At 33.4% G+C, this 19,793-nt stretch overlaps 1 protein-coding gene across 3 annotated transcripts; it reads left to right on the top strand.

Moving 5' to 3' along the window:
- The first annotated feature begins 630 nt into the window (after nt 1-630).
- Nucleotides 631-5,372, top strand: LOC110605242. Of its 3 annotated transcripts, none has more exons than XR_006349239.1 (9): nt 631-1,470; nt 1,730-1,889; nt 2,036-2,113; nt 2,636-2,999; nt 3,204-3,316; nt 3,454-3,618; nt 3,751-3,890; nt 4,205-4,491; nt 4,997-5,273. XR_006349239.1 is itself a non-coding variant. In XM_021743664.2 (9 exons), the coding sequence occupies exons 1-9, from the start codon at nt 1,352-1,354 to the stop codon at nt 5,154-5,156; spliced, it is 1,392 nt and encodes a 463-aa protein (XP_021599356.1). In that variant the 5' UTR covers nt 633-1,351; the 3' UTR covers nt 5,157-5,372. The 3 variants fall into 3 exon arrangements, 2 of the variants coding, with proteins under 2 accessions (XP_021599356.1, XP_043808573.1); XM_021743664.2 differs by having other exon boundaries at nt 633-1,470; nt 4,399-4,491; nt 4,997-5,372; XM_043952638.1 differs by lacking the exon at nt 1,730-1,889 and having other exon boundaries at nt 635-1,470; nt 4,399-4,491; nt 4,997-5,372.
- The last annotated feature ends 14,421 nt before the right edge of the window (nt 5,373-19,793 follow it).

The following is a 19,793-nucleotide window of genomic DNA, read 5'->3' as shown; positions in this document are numbered from 1 at the left end:
CCTAAAAAATAAAACGAGAGAAAAAAAATAGCATAAAAATCAGATTTACTCTAAATTATATAATATAAAAAAATATCAAATTTTATTTTTTATATAAAAATACCCTTAAATTATATTAAATATATTCAAATAAAATTAAATAATAAATTAAATAGAATATATTTCATGCTTTTATATTAGAGTAAATAATTTAAATAAAAAATAAAATTTAATATTTTTATTTTTTTACATTCACACGCTTAGTTTGATAGTAAATATATTTAAGTGAATTTGAGAAATTTCTACTTTTAAGATTTTATTTTTTTTTTAAAAAAAATTATTTTTTAATATATAATTCTGTAAATTTAATCTTTTAGATAGTAAATTTATTTAACCGTTTAGTTCAAAAGAATAATTAAAATATTTTAAATTTTAAGATTTTATTTGATTGAAAATAATTTAATTAAAAATTTTAAAATTTTAAAAAAATATTAAAATTGTATTTATTTGATTATTAATATTTTTTGAATTTTTAAAAAATTAAATGACTTTATGCTATCAAGGGAAGTAAATAATTTTTCTAATCTAATTAAGATATTTCTGAAAAATTTATTTCACTATAAATAGTATTTTCGAAGCAAAGGAGACCTAAATCAACACTCTTTTATCATTATACCTCATCCCTATACTACAAAATACTCCCTCAGGCCTAAGCCCAACCATTCTTCTTACCAAATTCCAAATCTCATACCTTTTTTTTTTCTTAATCGTTTCTTCTCCTCGTCCTCCTCCCCCTGCTGAAATCCAAGAAGAAAGAGAAATGTGGTGGCTTGGAAAGAAAAGGTGAAATGTTTTTAGTTAGGCCACCAAGAACCCATCAATCACAAGATTAAAGAACAAGTTTTTGCTAATGTTGATACGCTCAGATATCACTAACTGGGGTAGTAGGAGTATGGATTTTGGGAATTCTTGCATCTTCTTTCTCAACAATTATTCCTTTTCTTCTACTTCTTCTTCTTGTTCTTCTTCTGGGCTTTGTGATTGTTGTTCTGGGAAATCACCCTCATCATCAACATCATCTCCTTCTTCTTCTTTCTTTTCTTCTTCCCTCTCCTTGTCTTTTGGAAGTGAATTTCCAGAGCCTAGTTCCATGGATTTTACAATCAAGCTCACTACTTCCAAATTCACTACTGGTCCTTTGGCTTTTCTTTAATCTCTCGCTCTCTCTCTCTCTCTCTCTATCTCTCTCTCTTGACGCTTCTATACTGTATTTTTATCATCACACCTATCTTACATTGTTTTCTTGAAGCAATTATCTACTTCTTCTTATTCTCTCTCTCTGTCTCTCTCTCACAAAGAAGGAAACTAAAAAATGTTGAGTGCATCACTGACCCCCTTGTTTTGCAATCCATTAATGGCTTGTACTGCTACTTCTTCGACAACTTCTTCGACAACTATGCCAGCAATTCCATATGATCTTCGACCCATAAGGTAATTTTGGTCTTCCCAGTTATCTTTCTCTATGTATCTATTGCTATTTTAATCAATTAATTGTCCACTATCACACTTACTCTTTGATGAAGAAAAATTGTTAGTTTATACTATAGATGGGTTTGTGCGTGTGTGTGTGTTTCATCTGTTTTAATGTATGTGTTGAATTAGTAATCCATTCAATAGAAGTGGAAGAAGGATTTTTGTGGTAGTGAAAACCCAAATATCCCTTTATTCTTTACACGATGATGATCATCAGGTATGATCATGATCAACATTGGATGTGGATGAGAAGGAGGACCCTTTTCCCATGGACAAAGAATGGGACTGCACATGTTGTTTCAGTTTCAGCTTCAGCTTCCTCTCTTTCTACCAATGAGATGACCAGGGACTCATCCCGCCTCAATGTGTATAAGGAGGTTTATCTGTATTACCAGTGAACAAAATTATCTATTTTTTCATTGATAATCTCATGCAATCTGTTAATCTTGTTATGCTGAAATTTGCATCCTATCCATTGTGAAGTCCTTCTTATCCTCATCTTGGCGCTGAAAACAATCCCCAGGTTGTCAAGTCTGCAAGGGAAAAGTTCAACCGGGAAATCAGCTTTCAATCCAAAGACAAAGATATCTCGCTTGCAAAGGTATCTAAGTTTCCTTTATTTTTTCCTCTTGTCGTTCTCATTAGAGTATGATTTTACTTAGTTTTTTGCCCACACAGTAGGACCCATGTTTTTCAATTATTGTTTTATTTTTATTTGTTATGTGGTATCTTTAATTAAGCCTTTTGATAATGTCATTATTTTAGATTCAAAATCACAATTTTAAGTTGTTGCAGTATCCCTCCATTTCGAATCAATAAATTTGCAAGAATTCAATTCGTTGATTTCTTTTCCATCAGTTCTCTTGTTTGGAATGAGAGAATTTAATCCCTTTTAACTTTGAAAATTTTCATTTAAAAAAAAAAAAAAATGATTTATCTTGTATAATTTTACAAGAATTCATTTGAATTCTTTTCTTACAAAATGGATCATACTAAAGAAGTGTATGTTTTCACTACTTAATTGGTATTTTCTGTCTTCCTCTTTCCCTTAAAAATGTCTAACTTTACTATTTTAATCACATGGCGACTCTCGATTTCATATATTTGTCGCTTGTTGGCATAGGCCTTGCTGTTCATTGCAGCAGAAGATGAGGCATTCATTGCTTTTAATAAAGAGATGGATGCATGCTCTCTCGAAAACGAAAGGAAAACTGCTTCAGTCCCAGTGGAGGAACGAGAGTGGAATTTTGTGGAGCAAATGCCATTGGCTGGAAAGAACATAAATGAGTGGCTCAGTGAGTTGGATACCATTGCAAGAGAAGTTGAAGCGGAGCTAGTTTCAAGAGACATAGGCTGCCATTTGGTTGAAGTTTTAGATGCAATAAACGTAGTTCTTTTTGAATTAAGAGGCTTCAAAAGGTCACCTGTTGTTGTAGACTCCAAGTATTCATACTTGCACTCTGTGCTCAGCACAGGAACCGGCAGTGGTAATAATTTATCGTGTTTGTTTTATTTTATATCTAAGCGATTTGCATTTACACTTTTTCTAATTTTGTTGGTGCACTTCATCTTCATTTATTTATTTTTTTATTTAGTGTGTGATATTTTTTCTTTTGTCTTATTCTATTCATAATTTTTTGGGTGCATTTAATATTTGCATCTATCTCACTATAATATTGCCTTTGTGACAGCAATTTTGCTTAGCATAATTTACATAGAAGTGTGCAGACGGCTCGGTCTAACAATTGTGGGATCTCGAGTTGGGGAGGATTTTTTGATATGGCCCCAAACGGAGAACCTAGAGGTGCTTGTCTGAATATTACTCTAGATAATACATCGCTTGTTTCTTTCGCAACTTTGGCTGCTGTCTTGTATGGAAAACTCATATGTTCTGACAAAGTGGAAGTTGGATTATTTTTATTTTTCCTTATCTTTCTTTAGGAGCTCTTTAAGGTGACTTCAGGGCACAACTTATTTGCCATTGTCAATGGAAAGTGTGTGGAGGATCCTAGATCAAAGGCGTCAGATTTGACCAGCAACTCACTTTTAGGGCTCGAGATAGCTACAAAGCGAGACATTATTGGAATTTCCCTGGCCAATTTGATTGTAAGTTACAGTCTCCCTCTGCAGATTTTTGAATACTTTTTTGGTTACTTCATCAATATTAGTGATCCATGTCTTTTAAGTTCACTTAGTTAATTCTTATATAAGAATGAACTAAATTTTTAAAATTTTCAGAGGCTTCACTGGAAACGTGCTTCAAGATCAAATCATGGATTAATGCTGACTTCTCCACTTAGGCACGTTCATAGTGCTGACAAGAATCATAACATGATTCCCAATTCAAATGTGCCTTTGCTTCGGCCACGAGATCTTAGGTAATGTCCTTATCTATCTTATGGCGTAGGCACTTGCAACTTTTTTCTCTTGCAGGCATGGGTTTGTGTGGTCTTTAACAACACTTGCTTAACAGTCAGCCTGTGCAATGGCTTCAAATTAGTAAGAGAAAGGAATTATTTTCTGATAAGATTAAATCCGGTGTAAGTTATCGAGGATAGCTTAATTTAAATATCACTAAACTAAAATATATAAATAGTATAACCAAATGAACCCTAATACATATACAATAGAGCCAATAAAATTTGTTCAATACAGAAGTATTAAACTTGTATTGGGTTTTTTCTCATATCAGGAAAACTTTGGATGTTGCAGTCAGCTCATGTTTGTTGGAGAAATTATTTTCTAAAGACCATTTGGTCGTTGCAGGAAATTTCATACTTGGTTTCTACTTATGATTTGTGGCTTGAGAATTTGATTTTTGCAATGGCACATATCTAGATATTCTCAATGGGTATGCAAAAGATTATATTGTAGATTTGTATACAGGCTGGCCATTATGGCTTCAGAAAGATTGCTGATTTTGCAGCCACATAATTGGGCCTTGAGAAGAGATCATGGGATGATGTTGTACTACAATAGGTATGAGTTTTTGCAACTCTATGCTATTTTTTTTGAAAAAAAAAAGGGTAATTTATAGTATAGACCTTGAGATTTAGCTAAACTCACAACTTAGTCCGTACTTTTTTTTAGTAGTAAACAGTTTAGTCCTTGGGTTTTTATTTTATTAAATAGTCATTTCGTTAAATTTACCATTAGTCAACTATTAATTGAAGAAGTTAACTCAAATTAAAAAGATTAAATTGTTACAAATATTAAAATTATAAGGACTAAAACTAAAGGGACTAAATTGTTATGAAAAGTGAAGTTTGAAGGATTAAATTGTTATGGTCTAACAGTGAATTTTAACAGGATGAGTGTTTTATTAACAAAAAGAAACCTTGGAGGCTAAATTGTTTCTCACTAAAATCACAAGGACTAAGTTGTGGGTTTTGTTAAATCTTGGGGCTATATTATAAATTACCCGGAAAAAGAAAATATGGTTCAGTATGGTATTAATGAATAAGTATTGAACGGAAAATGTCAGGGAATATGGAGAGGCAGTACAAGAGCTTAGCATCTGTATGGCCTTTGCTCCAGAAGAAGAGGCAGAAGTTCTGGAACCATTTGTTGAGAAATTGCACTTGTTAAAGCTCGAATCATCCTGGAAGGCTATGGGACATGCTAGTCACCTTAAAGTTCCTTGATCTTCTCTGTAAATAGCTTTCTCTCTATCTTTCATAATCATGTAGTATTTGAGCTTTATGCAAGTACTTGAATGCTCTCCATCAGTAATTTTCAAATTGCATGGTTTTTTTCTTCTTTCTTTTCTTTTGCATATTGATTATGCAAGATGTTTAATGAGCAAGAATTTTTAGGTTATCTTTGATATTATGTAATCAAAATTTTAAAGTTATTGGCTAGTTGCTGCTGTTACGTCACCTTACTCTGATTATGCAAAGAAAATTTATTGCAACTGAATGTCAACTACGTTACATGATTATGATTATTTTAACAAATGTAATCCTCATCATATATAAAAATTTTATATAATTATATAAGATTTTATCTTCTTTTAAACATGAAATTTTTTTAAATGGAAAAGAATTTAATTCTTTCATTCTAAACTATTATATTATTAAAAAATAAATTAATTGAATTAAATTCGTGATTCTAAAAGAGCGTTTAAATATTAATTTTCTATTTCAGAGTCATAATACTCACAATATGGCCCCTTTTTTGTTACTTGCCTTGGCGGTGGTTTCAAAGATGATACGTCGGATAATCAGTATTGGGTGCAATTTGATTGAAATCGAAAAAATTAATTCAATTTAAACATTTAGATTATATTCGGTTAAAAAATTAATTTAAAATTTTAGTTTAGTTTTTTATTTATTTCAGTTTAATTTAATTTTTAATTTTAAAAATTTTAATTATTTCAGTTAGATTTGATTTTTAATAAAAAAAATTAAAAAAATTAAATCGAATATATTAGTGATAATAATATATTATTTTTAATAATATAAAGAGATTAGATAAAATTAAAATATTTTAATTAAATTTTAAAATATTAAAAATAAAGTGTAAAAAATTAAAAATTTATTAAAAATTTAAATTGAATCGAATTGAATTAGATCGATTTGGTTTGATTTGATTTTTAATTAAAATCATTCGGTTTAATTTTTATAAATACTAAAATTTTAATTTTTAATTTATTTGATTCGATTTAATTTTAAATCGAATCGAACCGTCGGTCCTAACAATAACGTGATTAAAAGCAACATTTTCTTTTCCTTTTCAATTAGGAGCATGATAAGGAAAGTGAAAGGATGAAGAGAATGGTTTGGACAATTTTATTTGGTTTTTGCATTATAGAGAACTATATACGGTTACAAAAACTTTTAAACAAAAAAACTATTATATCTATACAATCAAATAATTTTCTATACGGAGAATAAAATAAAAACATAGTTTCTTATATACAGTTTATGCTCATTAACTCAAAATACGATCACGACAGTAAATTATACCCATGATTATAGCTGCAAATCTTGCAGGATATTCGCTCTTTCCTAATAGAAAGAGATAGAACTAATTAAAATAATAGTAATTTATTTGATTTGTAGTCGAATATACTTATTTTTTTAAGTGTAATTGTTAAAATTAATAATGCAAGTGGAGACCTGATTAATTTTTGGTCCATTAATTACTAAATTAAGCTATTTAATAATTTTTTAATTAAATAAAAATTTAATGAACCGGATAATTATTAATTTACTGTTATCAAGTATATTTTCATTTTGCCAGAGATGGTAGGATTACTAACCTAATTAGTTGATGATGTCCATTATCGAACAGTCAATTACATCATCGTCGAATTTTCAAAAAATACTATATTTATTTTTATCATCTTATAATATAAAAGTAAAACGATCTCAGACATAAAAATAAGTTATTTCTAATATTATTAAAATTTTAAATAATTTTTTATATTATCCCTATTCTTTTAAATTTAAATATTGGTTTGAGTATCAGAATGACTGTCAACTCCTTGTATTTAATCGATCGCAGATCAGTTATATTTTAATAACGTCATAAATCTAATCTTAGCAACATCAGAAGGAAAAAAGTAATATTTTTTTTTATAATTTTTACTATCAGACGTAATGTATATTAAAAAGTAATAAATAAAATTTTTTTAAATAAGATAAAATTAATAGTGCAGAAAATGTTTAGATTCCTTTCTTCATTAGCTTTTTATTGTTAACAAGTAAATAAAAAACAATGGCTCAAGTCAAAAATTTTCGTGAAATTATTTTTGATTAAAATTTAAATTCGATATCTTATAATTTCACAAATGATTTTTAATATTAATAAATTAGAGTTTATGAGCTCAGTAAACTGAAATTGTTTATAGTAACAATTTGGCTATTGCAAATGCATAAGATATATATTTTCTTACTAATTTTTAATTCCTCCACGATTTTCAGCCAATTTTCATTCCTCCAGTACTTTATGGCATATTATTAGCTAATAATGCTGACCGTGACGACATTGCCAGTCATGAAACTGTCACGTGCTGTTTCAATGAAAAACTGACATGTTTATAACTTTATTATTTTTATAAAAAAAATTATTTTTTAGTCCCTAAAATATAACATAATTAATAAATTTATATCTCTATTTTTAAAACTCAATACTTTCATTTTTAAGGTTTAATTCCATCAAAATCTAAAATTTTTGCAAGGTTTAATTCCATCAAAATCTAAAATTTTTGAGTCAAAAATTTCTATTAAATTAATAATTTTATTTTTGAAAGTAATTAAATCAATAATTTCTATTTGATCAAAGAAAGAGAATAAATATGATTTTAAAAATACTCTTATTAATAATAAAATAAAAAATTACTATTTAGTTTTTATAATATAGAAAAACTCGTTTAATAGTTTAATTTTAAAAAATATATTAAAATATCATTGATATTTTAAAAAGTCTGTTAATTAGTTTCTCTATTAATTTTATTATTAAATATTTTACTATTTAGTCCTTATAGTTTAGAAAAAATTATTAGTTGGTTTCTTAAATTATTAAAAAGTTTATTAATTAGTTCCTTCATATCAGGAATATTTTAAATTTTTTTATAATACTTAACTACTAAAATTAATGAAAAGACTAACTAGTAGACTTTTTAAAATGTCAAAAACGTTTTAATGAACTTTCAAACAGCGAGCAAACGATCGATATTAAAAAATAATTTATATTAAATTTTAACTTTTTATTTTTAATAATTTAAATTTTATATATTTTAATTTTTATTATTTTTGCTGAATTTGAATCCTAAATTTATTAAAATTTTTATTTATTTATAGAGATTGAGTTTGAGATTTTCTTTCTTAAATTTAACGGAATTAAATTTTAGAGACTAAAGTGTTGAATTCAAAAAATAGAAGAATAAATCTATTAATTTTGTAATATCTTAGGGACTAAAATATGTTTGTTTTTCTTTAATTCTTTGAGAAATGGACCTATAAATTCATAGGAATTAAATTTTAGGAACTAAAGTATTGGATTTTAGAAATGGTAGTTCGATCATTTTTTCTGTCACTAACGACATTTTCGATACAATGACCTATAATTTTGATAAAATTAAACCTGAATTATAAAAATATTGAGTTCTAAAAATATACGAACAAATCCGTCAATTACACTATATCTCAAGAACTAAAAGTATTTTTCTCTTTTTATAATTAGACACTAAATCTTTTTTCTTAACAATTATTCGTGTTAAATTAATTACAACGACTATCAACTTGCCACTAAAATTAATAGATATTATTAATAGCATGATTTTAGAGTATAATTATAAAAGTATGAAATTAATATTTTTTTATTTTTTAAAAATTATTCTCTTAAAGTATGAATTTGTTTTATTATTTCTAAAAGTTATAATATTTTTTAAAATATCAATGATATTTAAAAATAACTTAAAAAGATTGATCTCAGATTTTTTTAAATCGAGTAAAATATTTTTAATCTAGTAAATTAACCGAGCTAAGCATTAAAACTACAATGTTATTTTCATTATTTTTTATTTTTTATTTTTTTATAAAATTTTTTTTCTTCACTCGTAAAAAATAAATATATGATAATAATAATAATAATAAATTTACATTTGAATTAGTTAAGTTTTTTATTTTCTCCTTGTATATTCGCTGCTTTCTCATATACTCCTCTTCTTTAAGACATTTTTCAAACAATTAAAAGATTTTAATTTTAAATTAAATATAAAATTCTACTTATAAATATTTAATAAGTTTCTTTTTATAAATGTTTTAAAAAAATAATTATAAAAGAATAAATGTTATATTATTAAATTTTAAAACATCTATTATTAAAGAAATTATAACAATTTTAATGTTAAAGATTAAAATTTCATTTTATTCAAAAATTAAAATGAATGATGGAATGAACAACATATATTTTTTTATTCTTTTCTTTAATTTTTTTAAATATAAAAGATATAAAAATAATAATAATTAATTTTCTTATAAAAAGATTAAAAGTAAAAAAAATGAAAAATGAAAATTACAATTTTAAAAAAATGTTAAAAAATCCTAAATTTTACTCACTTTTATAATTACACCCTAAACTTTTATTTTTCAATAATTTTACTCTCTAAAAAAGTGATAAATGGCCGTTAAATTTAATGACAATTACTAACAGTATAGTACAATTAAATAGGTATAGTACAATTAAATAGGTATAATTTGGAGTGTAATTGATAAAAAATATTAAAGAATTTGCCTCATGTAAAGTCATTTTATTTTCTTGATTTTAATTTTATTCTGTTTACTCTTTCAATTTTTAAATGGTAAAATAATTTAATTTCTATCATGAATATGTGATAGACATACGTTGCGACATCATAAGTATTAAGTTATTCAATAATAAAAAATTAAACGAGTGATATGTATATTCTCTCTCTTTATAGAAATTAAATTATTCAAAATTTTTTTAAAAAAGTAAATAGGATAAAAATAAAATTGAGGGGATAAAATAACTTTTTGTGAAAAGTTGAGAGACAAATTATGCATTTAGCAAAAAAATTAAGATACAATTATAAAAATAGTAAAGTTCATGATTTTTTTAGCTATTTTCCTTTTTTAAAAAAAACTAAATATTAGTCCGCTATACAATATACTAAGTGATACTCTGGTATAAATAAAATCAGAAAATACATGGGTCGATATCCATGGATTTGATATAAAAAAAACACATGATTTCGGTGCCAAGTCCTAAAGAAGATCCGACTCCCAGTGCATTTATTTAAGAAACCGAATCCTCTGAAGGATTCAGCCATGAAAAGTTGAATCTCTATATTCGACACTCAAATGCTAAATCTTGAATTCGATGCTCAAAAGCCGAATCCAAGATTCGGCACTCAAAGGCCAAATCCTGAATTCGATACATAAAGGCTAAATCCTTGGATTCGACACTCAAAGGTCGAATTCCGAGTTTGGCCATGAAAAGCCGAACCCTTAGATTCGGCACTCAGGACTGAATCTGTAATACCCGGCTAGACTCCGGTATCGGAATTCCTACCGTCCGGTGGAATCTCGGATGTCGGAGACCTCTAGAAGGGTAAAACCATGTTTTCATAAAATGTTTTAATGTGTTTTATGTTTTAAGCATGAAAGGAAATGAGTTTTTTTTGCATGAAAACAACCTTGGAGGAAAACTCAGGTTCGGCCGCCGAACCTCAAGTTCGGCCGCCGAACATGCATGCCTTCGGGAGCGCTTTTAGGCCCCCGAAAGCATAAGTGAGGGAAGTCCAGGTTCGGCCGCCGAACCTCAGGTTCGGCCGCCGAACTTGGCATGCATGCGGAGGCACGTTCGGCCCCCGAACGTGGCCTGGCCAGCCACTATAAAAGGGTCCCTTAGCCGAAAACGGGCGAGCTTTTCTCCCCATTATCGGCCAAGGTGAGTTCTCCGCCGTTTCTCACCAATCTTGAGTCTTTTCCTTCAGATCTTTCAAGATTTTCACAAGTTTTTACTTCCTTTTGAAGATTTTCAAGTTTTGAGCAAGTTTTGGAGCTTTGAGGTTCAAGAACTCAAATCTCCCCCAACTCCAAGTTAGATCGCCTCTACTCTCGATTTTCAAGAGGTAAGAGTCGATCTCTAGCTTACATTATGTTTTAAACAAGTTTTATGCAAGTTCATGGGGTAGAAAATGCATGAGTAAGCTTATGTTGAGTTTATGAGTTTTTGATGAGTTTTTGAGCAATGTGGCTTGTAATGTGTGTTTGATGTGTTGTAGTTGGGGTTTAAGGTAGTTTGAGACCCCTAGGAGCTTGTATGCATGTTTTGGTTGAGCTAAATGCATAATGGTTTGAGTTTGGAGGCATTTGTGCATGTTTCAACCAAGTTTCTGCCCTTTGGGAGAAGTCAGGTTCGGCAGCCGAAGGGACTTTCGGCCGCCGAACCCTCTTGTGAAGGCAGCCTTCGGCTGCCGAAGCTTGCCCCCGAAAGGAGACTTTCGTCTCTGTCTGGGAGTTTCGGCTGCCGAAAGTGCCGCCGAACATGCATGAGTTTCGCCTCTGTCTGGGAGTTTCGGCCGCCGAAGGTGCCACCGAACCTGCCTGACTTTCGGCTCTGGAGGGACTTTCGGCCGCCGAACCTGCCGCCGAAAGTGCCCTGTCCAGGCCTCCTTTGCATGTTCTTCTATGGTTGTTTCATGATGTTTTAGGGGTTTTTGGGGGATATTTTTAGAGTTATGTTCTAGTTGTTTGGTTCCTCATTTGAGTCCACCTGTGTAGGTTCGGACCCGAGGAACCGAGGACCTCAGCAGTGAGTCAGCTGCTTCAGTCAGTGTCAGAGCTAGCCAGAGGGAGTGGAATAACTCTTATGCTTTTAAATAAATAAATCAGTTTTGAGCATGTTCATGCATCACGGATGCCATGTGATATTTTAGGTTGTTTGCATTAGAAATCACGAATATGTTGCATTGCATAATATGTTGTTGATGTGGATGAATGTTGAATGATCCATTAGCCCTCATATGTTATGACATGATGATATGATATGGAAGTCCAGGTGTGGCCTGCACTACGCCCCTGGCACTATGTAAGAGAAAGACCGGACGTGGCCTGCACTACGCCCCCGGCACTATGGATTATGTATGTTATGTTATGTTATGTATAAGAGAAAGATCAGGTGTGGCCTGCACTACGCCCCTGGCATGATTGGAATATGTAGAGGGCTAAATGGTGACAAGTTCATCCTTGATATGATTAGTTGTGATGTGATGCATTTCATGTTATCATATGTTTTAAATGCTTTACTATTCTGCTCACTGGGCTCTAGTAGCTCACCCCTCTCCCAAATTCCCCAGGTTTGCAGGTACGGGTTAGACAGAGAAGTCAAGAAGAGTAATGAAGTCTTATGTATATAATAGTTAGAATGTGGACATGACAGATTGTATAATGATGTATAGATATGTAATGTAACGATATTAAGGTTAGAAGTGTGCTTGACCATAGTATATTGTAATCCCTTTGATGCATGATCTTTGATGTTTTATGAATAGAGATGTTTAGCCAACTCAACACATGTTATGCCACCCATTGGGGGCATTGATGAGATCCCACAGAGGGGTCAAGTTTATGATTATGGCAATGTTCAGTGCATGCACAGGTTGAGTTTGGTGTATGATAGAATGTATGAAAGAAAAGTTTTAAATTTTTATGTATGATTGTTGATCATGTATGGGATTAAACAGGTTTACAGGTTACATGTCAGGCTTACTACGGGTCCCGGCGGCCTTAAGTCGACCTGGATCCTAGCGCCGGTAGCGGTCCAATTTTCGGGTCGTTACAGAATCCCAGATTCAACTATAAAAAGCTGGATCCTGATTCGACTATGAAAAGTGGAATCCTTAGATTCGGCATCGAAGGCCAAATCCTTGAAGGATTCAGTACTCAAAGTTGAATCCTTTGCCATTGGTGTTAATCCAAGATCAAATATCTGAAAACATAATCCACTCCAAGTGACGAAAAGATGACTTAGAGTTTCTATCCACGATAGACTCTAAAACGAATCACAGGTTTATTGAAAGACAAAGGTCATGAGAGCCTATAAAAAAGAGCATCTCTAGTATGTCTAAAGGATTCAAGTAATTTATCTCATAGCCTTATTATCATATATCAGTTATTGACTTAAGTGTCAGAGAGGTTGCCAAGCCAACCCACCCGATATTTTCTTTACTCTTACAAGTTCATATCCGACATTTAAACCCAAAAAAGAGATTAGAACGTTGTCTGTGGGAACTAAGTAAAAAAACCACCTTGGAATCTCACAAAACAAAAAAAAAATTGTGATTGTTGTTCTGTCTCCCACAATGGCATCTGATCCGGTTGATGTCACTGCCAGCAACATGAATTATCCCAATGGAATCAAATCACTATTACTCAGAAATTTCCCAACCAATGAAATACAGAGGTAGCATAACATGATGATTCCTTATCTTGAGAGCAACTTTTGGAGAAGTTAAGGTTTATGTGAGCGGAGCTTGCTGGAGGGAGGGACCCAACAACCCTTTAGGCGTTCAAAATTTAAGGAAAGCTAAAGACGTCGTGAGTGAGAAACACATAGAGAAATCAGCAGAGAGAACAGGGTTGACCCTTAGATATAGCTTGGGTGATGGAGGGCAGTCGTGGTTAGGCGCTAGATTATTAGATGCAGTAAAAAGAATCCAAAGGGAGTACAAGGATGAAGATTTTGGTGTTGAAGACGCTTCCCCTTTATTAGTCGAAATATTAGCTAAACCTTTCCCTCTTAAATTTAGACTCCCAAACCTAGACAAGTACCATAGAAAATCTAATCCCATAAGCTACCTAGCCAACTTTCGCACAACAATGCTGCTTTAGGATATTAACGACCTGATCCTATGTTGAGTTTTCCCTTCCACTTTAACCGAACTAGCTAAAAAATGGTACCAATACCTCCCACTACATTCGATTCACAATTTCAAACAATTAGACCAAAATTTCAAACAGCGATTCATCACCTGCATCCCTCCAAAAAGTTATCATCAGGTTTACAAAAAGTCAAAGAGAATGAGAACGAATCATTTCGAAGTTATGATGACTGATTCAATGCTGAGGCCATCCAGGTCATTCAGGTGGACAACTTGAATATTGAAATGACATGTAAAGCAATTAAGAAAGGATCCAAATTCAAATTTTGTAGAGACAATTTTCAATTGATGGAGAAAGCATAAAAATATATCAGGCTATATGACGAAAGACAATCCCTAAATATAGGGGAAAAAGGAAGAAAGGAGACCAGATTACAATACAAAGTGAGGAATCCCATTCAAGAAGGATAAGGGTTATGGAGCAAGGTACAAAGACATATACAAAAATTACATATTGCTTATCAATTCTAAAATAAAAGTCTTGATGTGGGTACAGAAAAATAGGGAGCAGATTAAGTACTAAAAACAGTTGAACTCTCAGAAGGCCACAAGAAGAGACAAAGACAAATATTGTGTCTTCCATGTAGATCATGGCCACACCACTAAAAAATGTAAGCATCTCAAGGATGAGATCGAAAGGCTAATCCATGAGAGATCTTTGAAACACTTCGTTCGATATAATCGTGGTAATAGAGAACCATCTCAGAAAGGAAAAATATCTCCTTTGAAGCTAGAAAGAAGCGAAGATGAAGAGCCAATAGGGACAATAAACATAATACTGGAGATCCAACACAAGACAAATTGGGAAGGACCCTTTCAAGTCACCAAAGTGGTTCCACCAGGAGCTTAAAAAATCACAGACCTGGATGGCAAAATGAAACCAAGCACATGGAATGTTTTTAACTTGAGGAAATTCTATCAGTAGAGTACTTTCAAATGAATGAAGCTATAGTGTTTTTGTTCTTCTCTTTTATCGAATGACTGGTCATTATTTCTTTCAGCATTTTAATAATAAAAAAGCAGCTCTTTTCTTTCAGTACTTCTCTACTAAAGTCTGCAAGGCAATAGGATCATCAATGACAACCTGACAAGCAATTCGTTGCCAAAGTCCGCAAGGCAATAGGATCGTCAAGGACAACCTGAAAGGCAATTTATTGCCAAATTTTACAAGGCAACAGGATCGTCAAGGATAACTTGAAAGACAATTCATTGCCAAAGTCTATAAGGCGACAGGATCATTAAGGACAACTTGAAAAGCAATTCATTGTCAAAGTCCACAAGACAATAGGATCGTCAAGGACAACCTGAAAAGCAATTCATTGCCAAGGTTCACAAGGTGACAGGATCATCAAGGACAACCTAAAAGGCAATTCATTGCCAAAGTCCGCAAGGAGATAGGATCATCAAGGACAACATGAAAGGCAATTCATTGCCAAGGTTCACAAGGTGACAAGATCGTTAAGGAAAACCTGAAAGGCAATTCGTTGCCAAGGTCTACAAGGCGATAGGATCATCAAGGATAACCTAAAAGGCAATTCGTTGCCAAGTTCCGCAAGGTGATAGGATCTTTAAGGACAACCTGGAAGGCAGTTTGTAACCAAGGTCCACAAGGCAAAAGAATGTCATGACAACCTAAAAGGCAATTTGTTGCCAAAGTTTGAAAGGCGATAAGATCGTCAATGACAACCTGAAATGCAATTCGTTGCCAAATTCCATAAGGCGATAGGATCGTCAAGGACAAACTGAAAGGTAATTCGTTGCCAAAATCCACAAGGCAATAGGATTGTCAAAGACAACCTAAAGAATATTCTCCAACATGACTGCAAGGTGGCATGATTGCGTCTCTCAAGGATGGATTAAACAAACAGAAGATCAAAACCTTCATGGCATAAAAAGTGTAATACCCGGCTAGACTCCGGTATCGAAATTCCTATCGTCCGGTGGAATCTCGGATGTCGGAACTCTCTAGTAGGGAAAATATATTTTTACAAATGTTTTTCATGTTTTTAATGATTAATTTTGAGTTAAAGTTTTAAAGAAAAGAAAAGAAAGAGAATGAAGGAAGTGTCCAGGTTCGGCCGCCGAACATGGCATGCATGCGGAGGCACGTTAGGCCCCCGAAAGTGGCCTGGCCAGCCACCTATAAAGGGGTCCCCTGTCCGAAATGGGTGAGTTTTCTCTCCCCATTTTCGGCCAAGGAGACTTCTCTCCCCATTTTCGGCCAAGGTGAGTCTCTGGCTTCCCTTGTCGATCTTGTCTTCTTCCTTCAAGTCTCTCATGATTTTTAACGAGTTTTATCTTAGTTTGAAGATATTTGAGCAAAAAGAGTGAAGTTGGAAACTTGGAGACTCCAGGAGCTCGATCTCTCCCATCTCCGAGTTGGATCTCCTCTCCTCTCGATCTTCAAGAGGTAAGAGTAGATCTTTAGCTCATTCCATGTTTTAAACAAGTTTTATGAGATTTTTGGGGTAGAAATTCATGTTTAGGTTAATGTTAAGTTTATGGTTAATGTATGTTGTTTGAGTTGTTATTTGTGTTGTTGTTGGGGTTTAGGATAGTTTGAGACCCCTATATGCTCATGTATGTGTGTATGCATGTTTTTGAAGTACTGAATGCATGTTTGGAAGGTTTGGGAGGTAATGTGCATGTGAGAGGCTGAGTTCTGCCATTTCTGGAAGAACTCAGGTTCGACAGCCGAAGGCACTTTCGGCAGCCGAATGCACTTTCGGCAGCCGAACCTGCTTGTGGTAGCATGCTTTGCCTGCCAAACCCTGCCCCCGAAAGTTGAACTTTCGGCTTTGGAGGGCAGTTTCGGCCGCCGAACCTGCCGCCGAACATGCATGAGTTTCGGATCTGGAGGGAACTTTTGGCCGCCGAAGGTGCATGACTTTCGGATCTGGAGGAGGGTTCGACAGCCGAATGTGCCGCCGAAGGTGCCCTGTCCAGCATTCCTTTGCCTGTTTTGCATGAATGTTTTGAGGTGTTTTAGGGGGTTTTTGGGAAGTTGTTTAGAGTCATGTTAGTCTATGTTTGGTACCTCATATGAGTCTACCTGTGTAGGATCAGACCCGAGGAACCGAGGACCCCAGCAGTAAGATAGCTGCTTCAGAGTCTGTTCAGAGTCAGCCAGAGGTGAGTAGAACTGAACGATGTATTAAAATAACAAAGTTTTGAGCATCTTCATGCATCACGAATACCATGATATATTTTAGGTTGTTGCATTAGAATCTCACGAATATGATGCATTGCATTCTATGTTGTTGATGTGGATGAATGTTGGATGATCCATTAGCCCTCAATATGTATGATGATTAATGAAAGTCCAAGGCTGCCCATGTCCACGCGTCCTGGCATTTTATATGTATGATGATTAATGAAAGTCCAGGGCTGCCCATGTCTACGCATCTTGGCATTGTATGTTATGATTAAGAGGAAGTCCTGCGGAGCTCCATCGAGGGCCGGGCATATTGGATATGTAGAGGGTTATTGGTGACAAGTTCATCCGTGATGTGAAATGTTTGTGTTGTGATGCATTCCATGAAAGCATGATTTTTATATATGTTTTATTGTTCTGCTCACTGGGCTTTTTAGCTCACCCCCTTTTCCTTAACCCCCAGGCTTGCAGGTTCAGGATAGACAGGGGAGTCTTCAAGGTTGAAGTATGTTATGCCTATGTAATAGCGTTAGTAGTGGACATGTATTGTAAAAATAGTTTAAGGATGTTATGTAATGCAAAGTAATGTATTGAGGTTTAGAATTTGTGCTTGGCCCCAATGTATGATTAGTCCCTTTTAGTACATGATCTTTTGTAATGAAATGTTTTTATGATGAGAAATGATAGTCCAAGCTTGATGTATGCTATGATAACCCGCTAGAGCATTTGATGAGGGCTCTAGTTTGGGGTTTTATGATTATGGTATAGTGCATGTACAGGTCAGGCTTGGAATTTGAAAAGATTTAATTTTTATGAAAATGTATGATCATGTATGGGATGGTATCAGGTATCCAACAGGTATAGGAGGCTTGCTACGGGTCCCAGCGGCCTTAAGTCGATCTGGATCCTAGTGCCGGTAGCGGTCCAGTTCTCGGGTCGTTACAAAAAGGTAAACCATAACTCCCTCACTGTCAAAAATGTTAATTTTTTATTTTCTTTCTTCTGTCTTCTGTCTTCTCCAAATGAATAAATCGAAACTCAAAAGCTGGAGAGAAGTCCAGACCTCGAGTTTAGGTAAGAAAATAAGGACCCAAAATTTTATTTTTTTAAACCGTGAAATGGTGAAAGTTTCAGAATGGTAACCCATTCTTAAATCTAAGAGAGCAAATCCTTGACAATATAGCTACAACTTTAAAGAAGTCATACAACACATATTAAGCCGAATAGTACTTTTCATTCGTGATAAAGTTTATTCATTACAAAAGGTACAACAAAAAGCCATTACAAATAACAAGGAAAACATCCTACTAAAACAAAATGAAAAGCTCAATTATCATCCAAAGGCCCTCCATGCATAGCTTGCAACTCATCAAAACCATCTCCATCTTCATCCCCCCTCATTTGCACTAGGAAAAAAAGATTGACCAGGCATCAGATTACGCACCCAATCAAAGTTTTGGCCAGGGTGGCGTTTCTCCAACTCCTTCACCACTGTCTCTTGGAAGGTAATATACCCATCAACAGAACGATTAGTAGCACCATCCAACAGTTGTTGAAAATCTTCTGCCTTCTTCCTAAGCTCTTCAATCTTGTTATGATCCTCCTCTGTTTCCTCTTCAAAAGGGCATTGTCAAACCCAAGAGAACTGTTTAAGTCTTCAACGAATTTGATCCTTGACTCGTAATTTTTTAGCTCAGTATTGAGCTTGGTGTTGGTCATCTATAGCTCACCATACTCACGATGATACATCCTGTATCATTCCCTCATAGTATGCATAGTAAAAATAGACTCTAAACTTGAGGACATAGAGTAGAGAACAGGTCATCATCCACCTAGCAGTCAAGGCATTCTCAGTCAGCCTTATAGTATACCCTTTTCCTAATAGCACCAACCAAATGGTAATTATCTTCAACCGTGACTTGACTACGAATGAAGGCACCAAATAAGGATGCAGGCTGCTCTTTAGAAGCCACAATCAGATTCGAATCAAGCTCTTAAGGGTGTGGGAGCACGTCTTCCCTTTATGGGGAAACAATAGGAGGTTGAGATCTAGAAACTCTTTCCTCCATTTGATGACTTGAATTGATAATGTGCTTCTTTCTTTTTGCTGCCACCCTTTGGCCATTTCAGCAACCAAGTCACCACCCATGTCTACAACTAAAAAAAGAAGGCATGAACAAGTCAATAGAAATTAAAAATAACATCAAATTTAACTTTTACCTTCATCATTAGAGTTAGAATCCCTAATCATTGACATCTCAAACCAGTGAATCTCTCTTTGTACCAACCTATTAATTTCAAACTTATATGATTGACATATTCCAACAAGCTCTTGAAAAGCTCATGTCTCTGCTTCAGTCATCTAAAGCACACCACGAACTTTTGAACTTGAATAGACCAGTTTTGAAGAAGAGATCCCCAACCTAATCTCTTGCATTTTCAAGCATGAAAAAACTGACTCTTCTAATGCTTGGCAGAAGAAGGAAGGCCAACAAACAATCCATAGTTGGACTTCAGCGATAGGTAGTAGAAATTGTTATTGCTCCAGTGAAGCAAACTATACATGGAAAGGAAAACTCTTGCAAAGGGCTTGATAGCAACCAAAGTCCAACTATTAGGGTGAAGTTGAGCCACGCTACAATGAGTCATCGCTAGCAAATCAACGTAAAAAGCATCCAGAGGAAAGCAAAGCCCCGCCTTAAGTTGTTCCTCATA

This window comes from Manihot esculenta, chromosome 17, assembly GCF_001659605.2.
Source record: "Manihot esculenta cultivar AM560-2 chromosome 17, M.esculenta_v8, whole genome shotgun sequence".
Lineage (NCBI taxonomy): Eukaryota > Viridiplantae > Streptophyta > Magnoliopsida > Malpighiales > Euphorbiaceae > Manihot > Manihot esculenta.
Note: the sequence above shows the minus strand (reverse complement) of the source record. Positions and strands in the feature narration are given on the sequence as shown.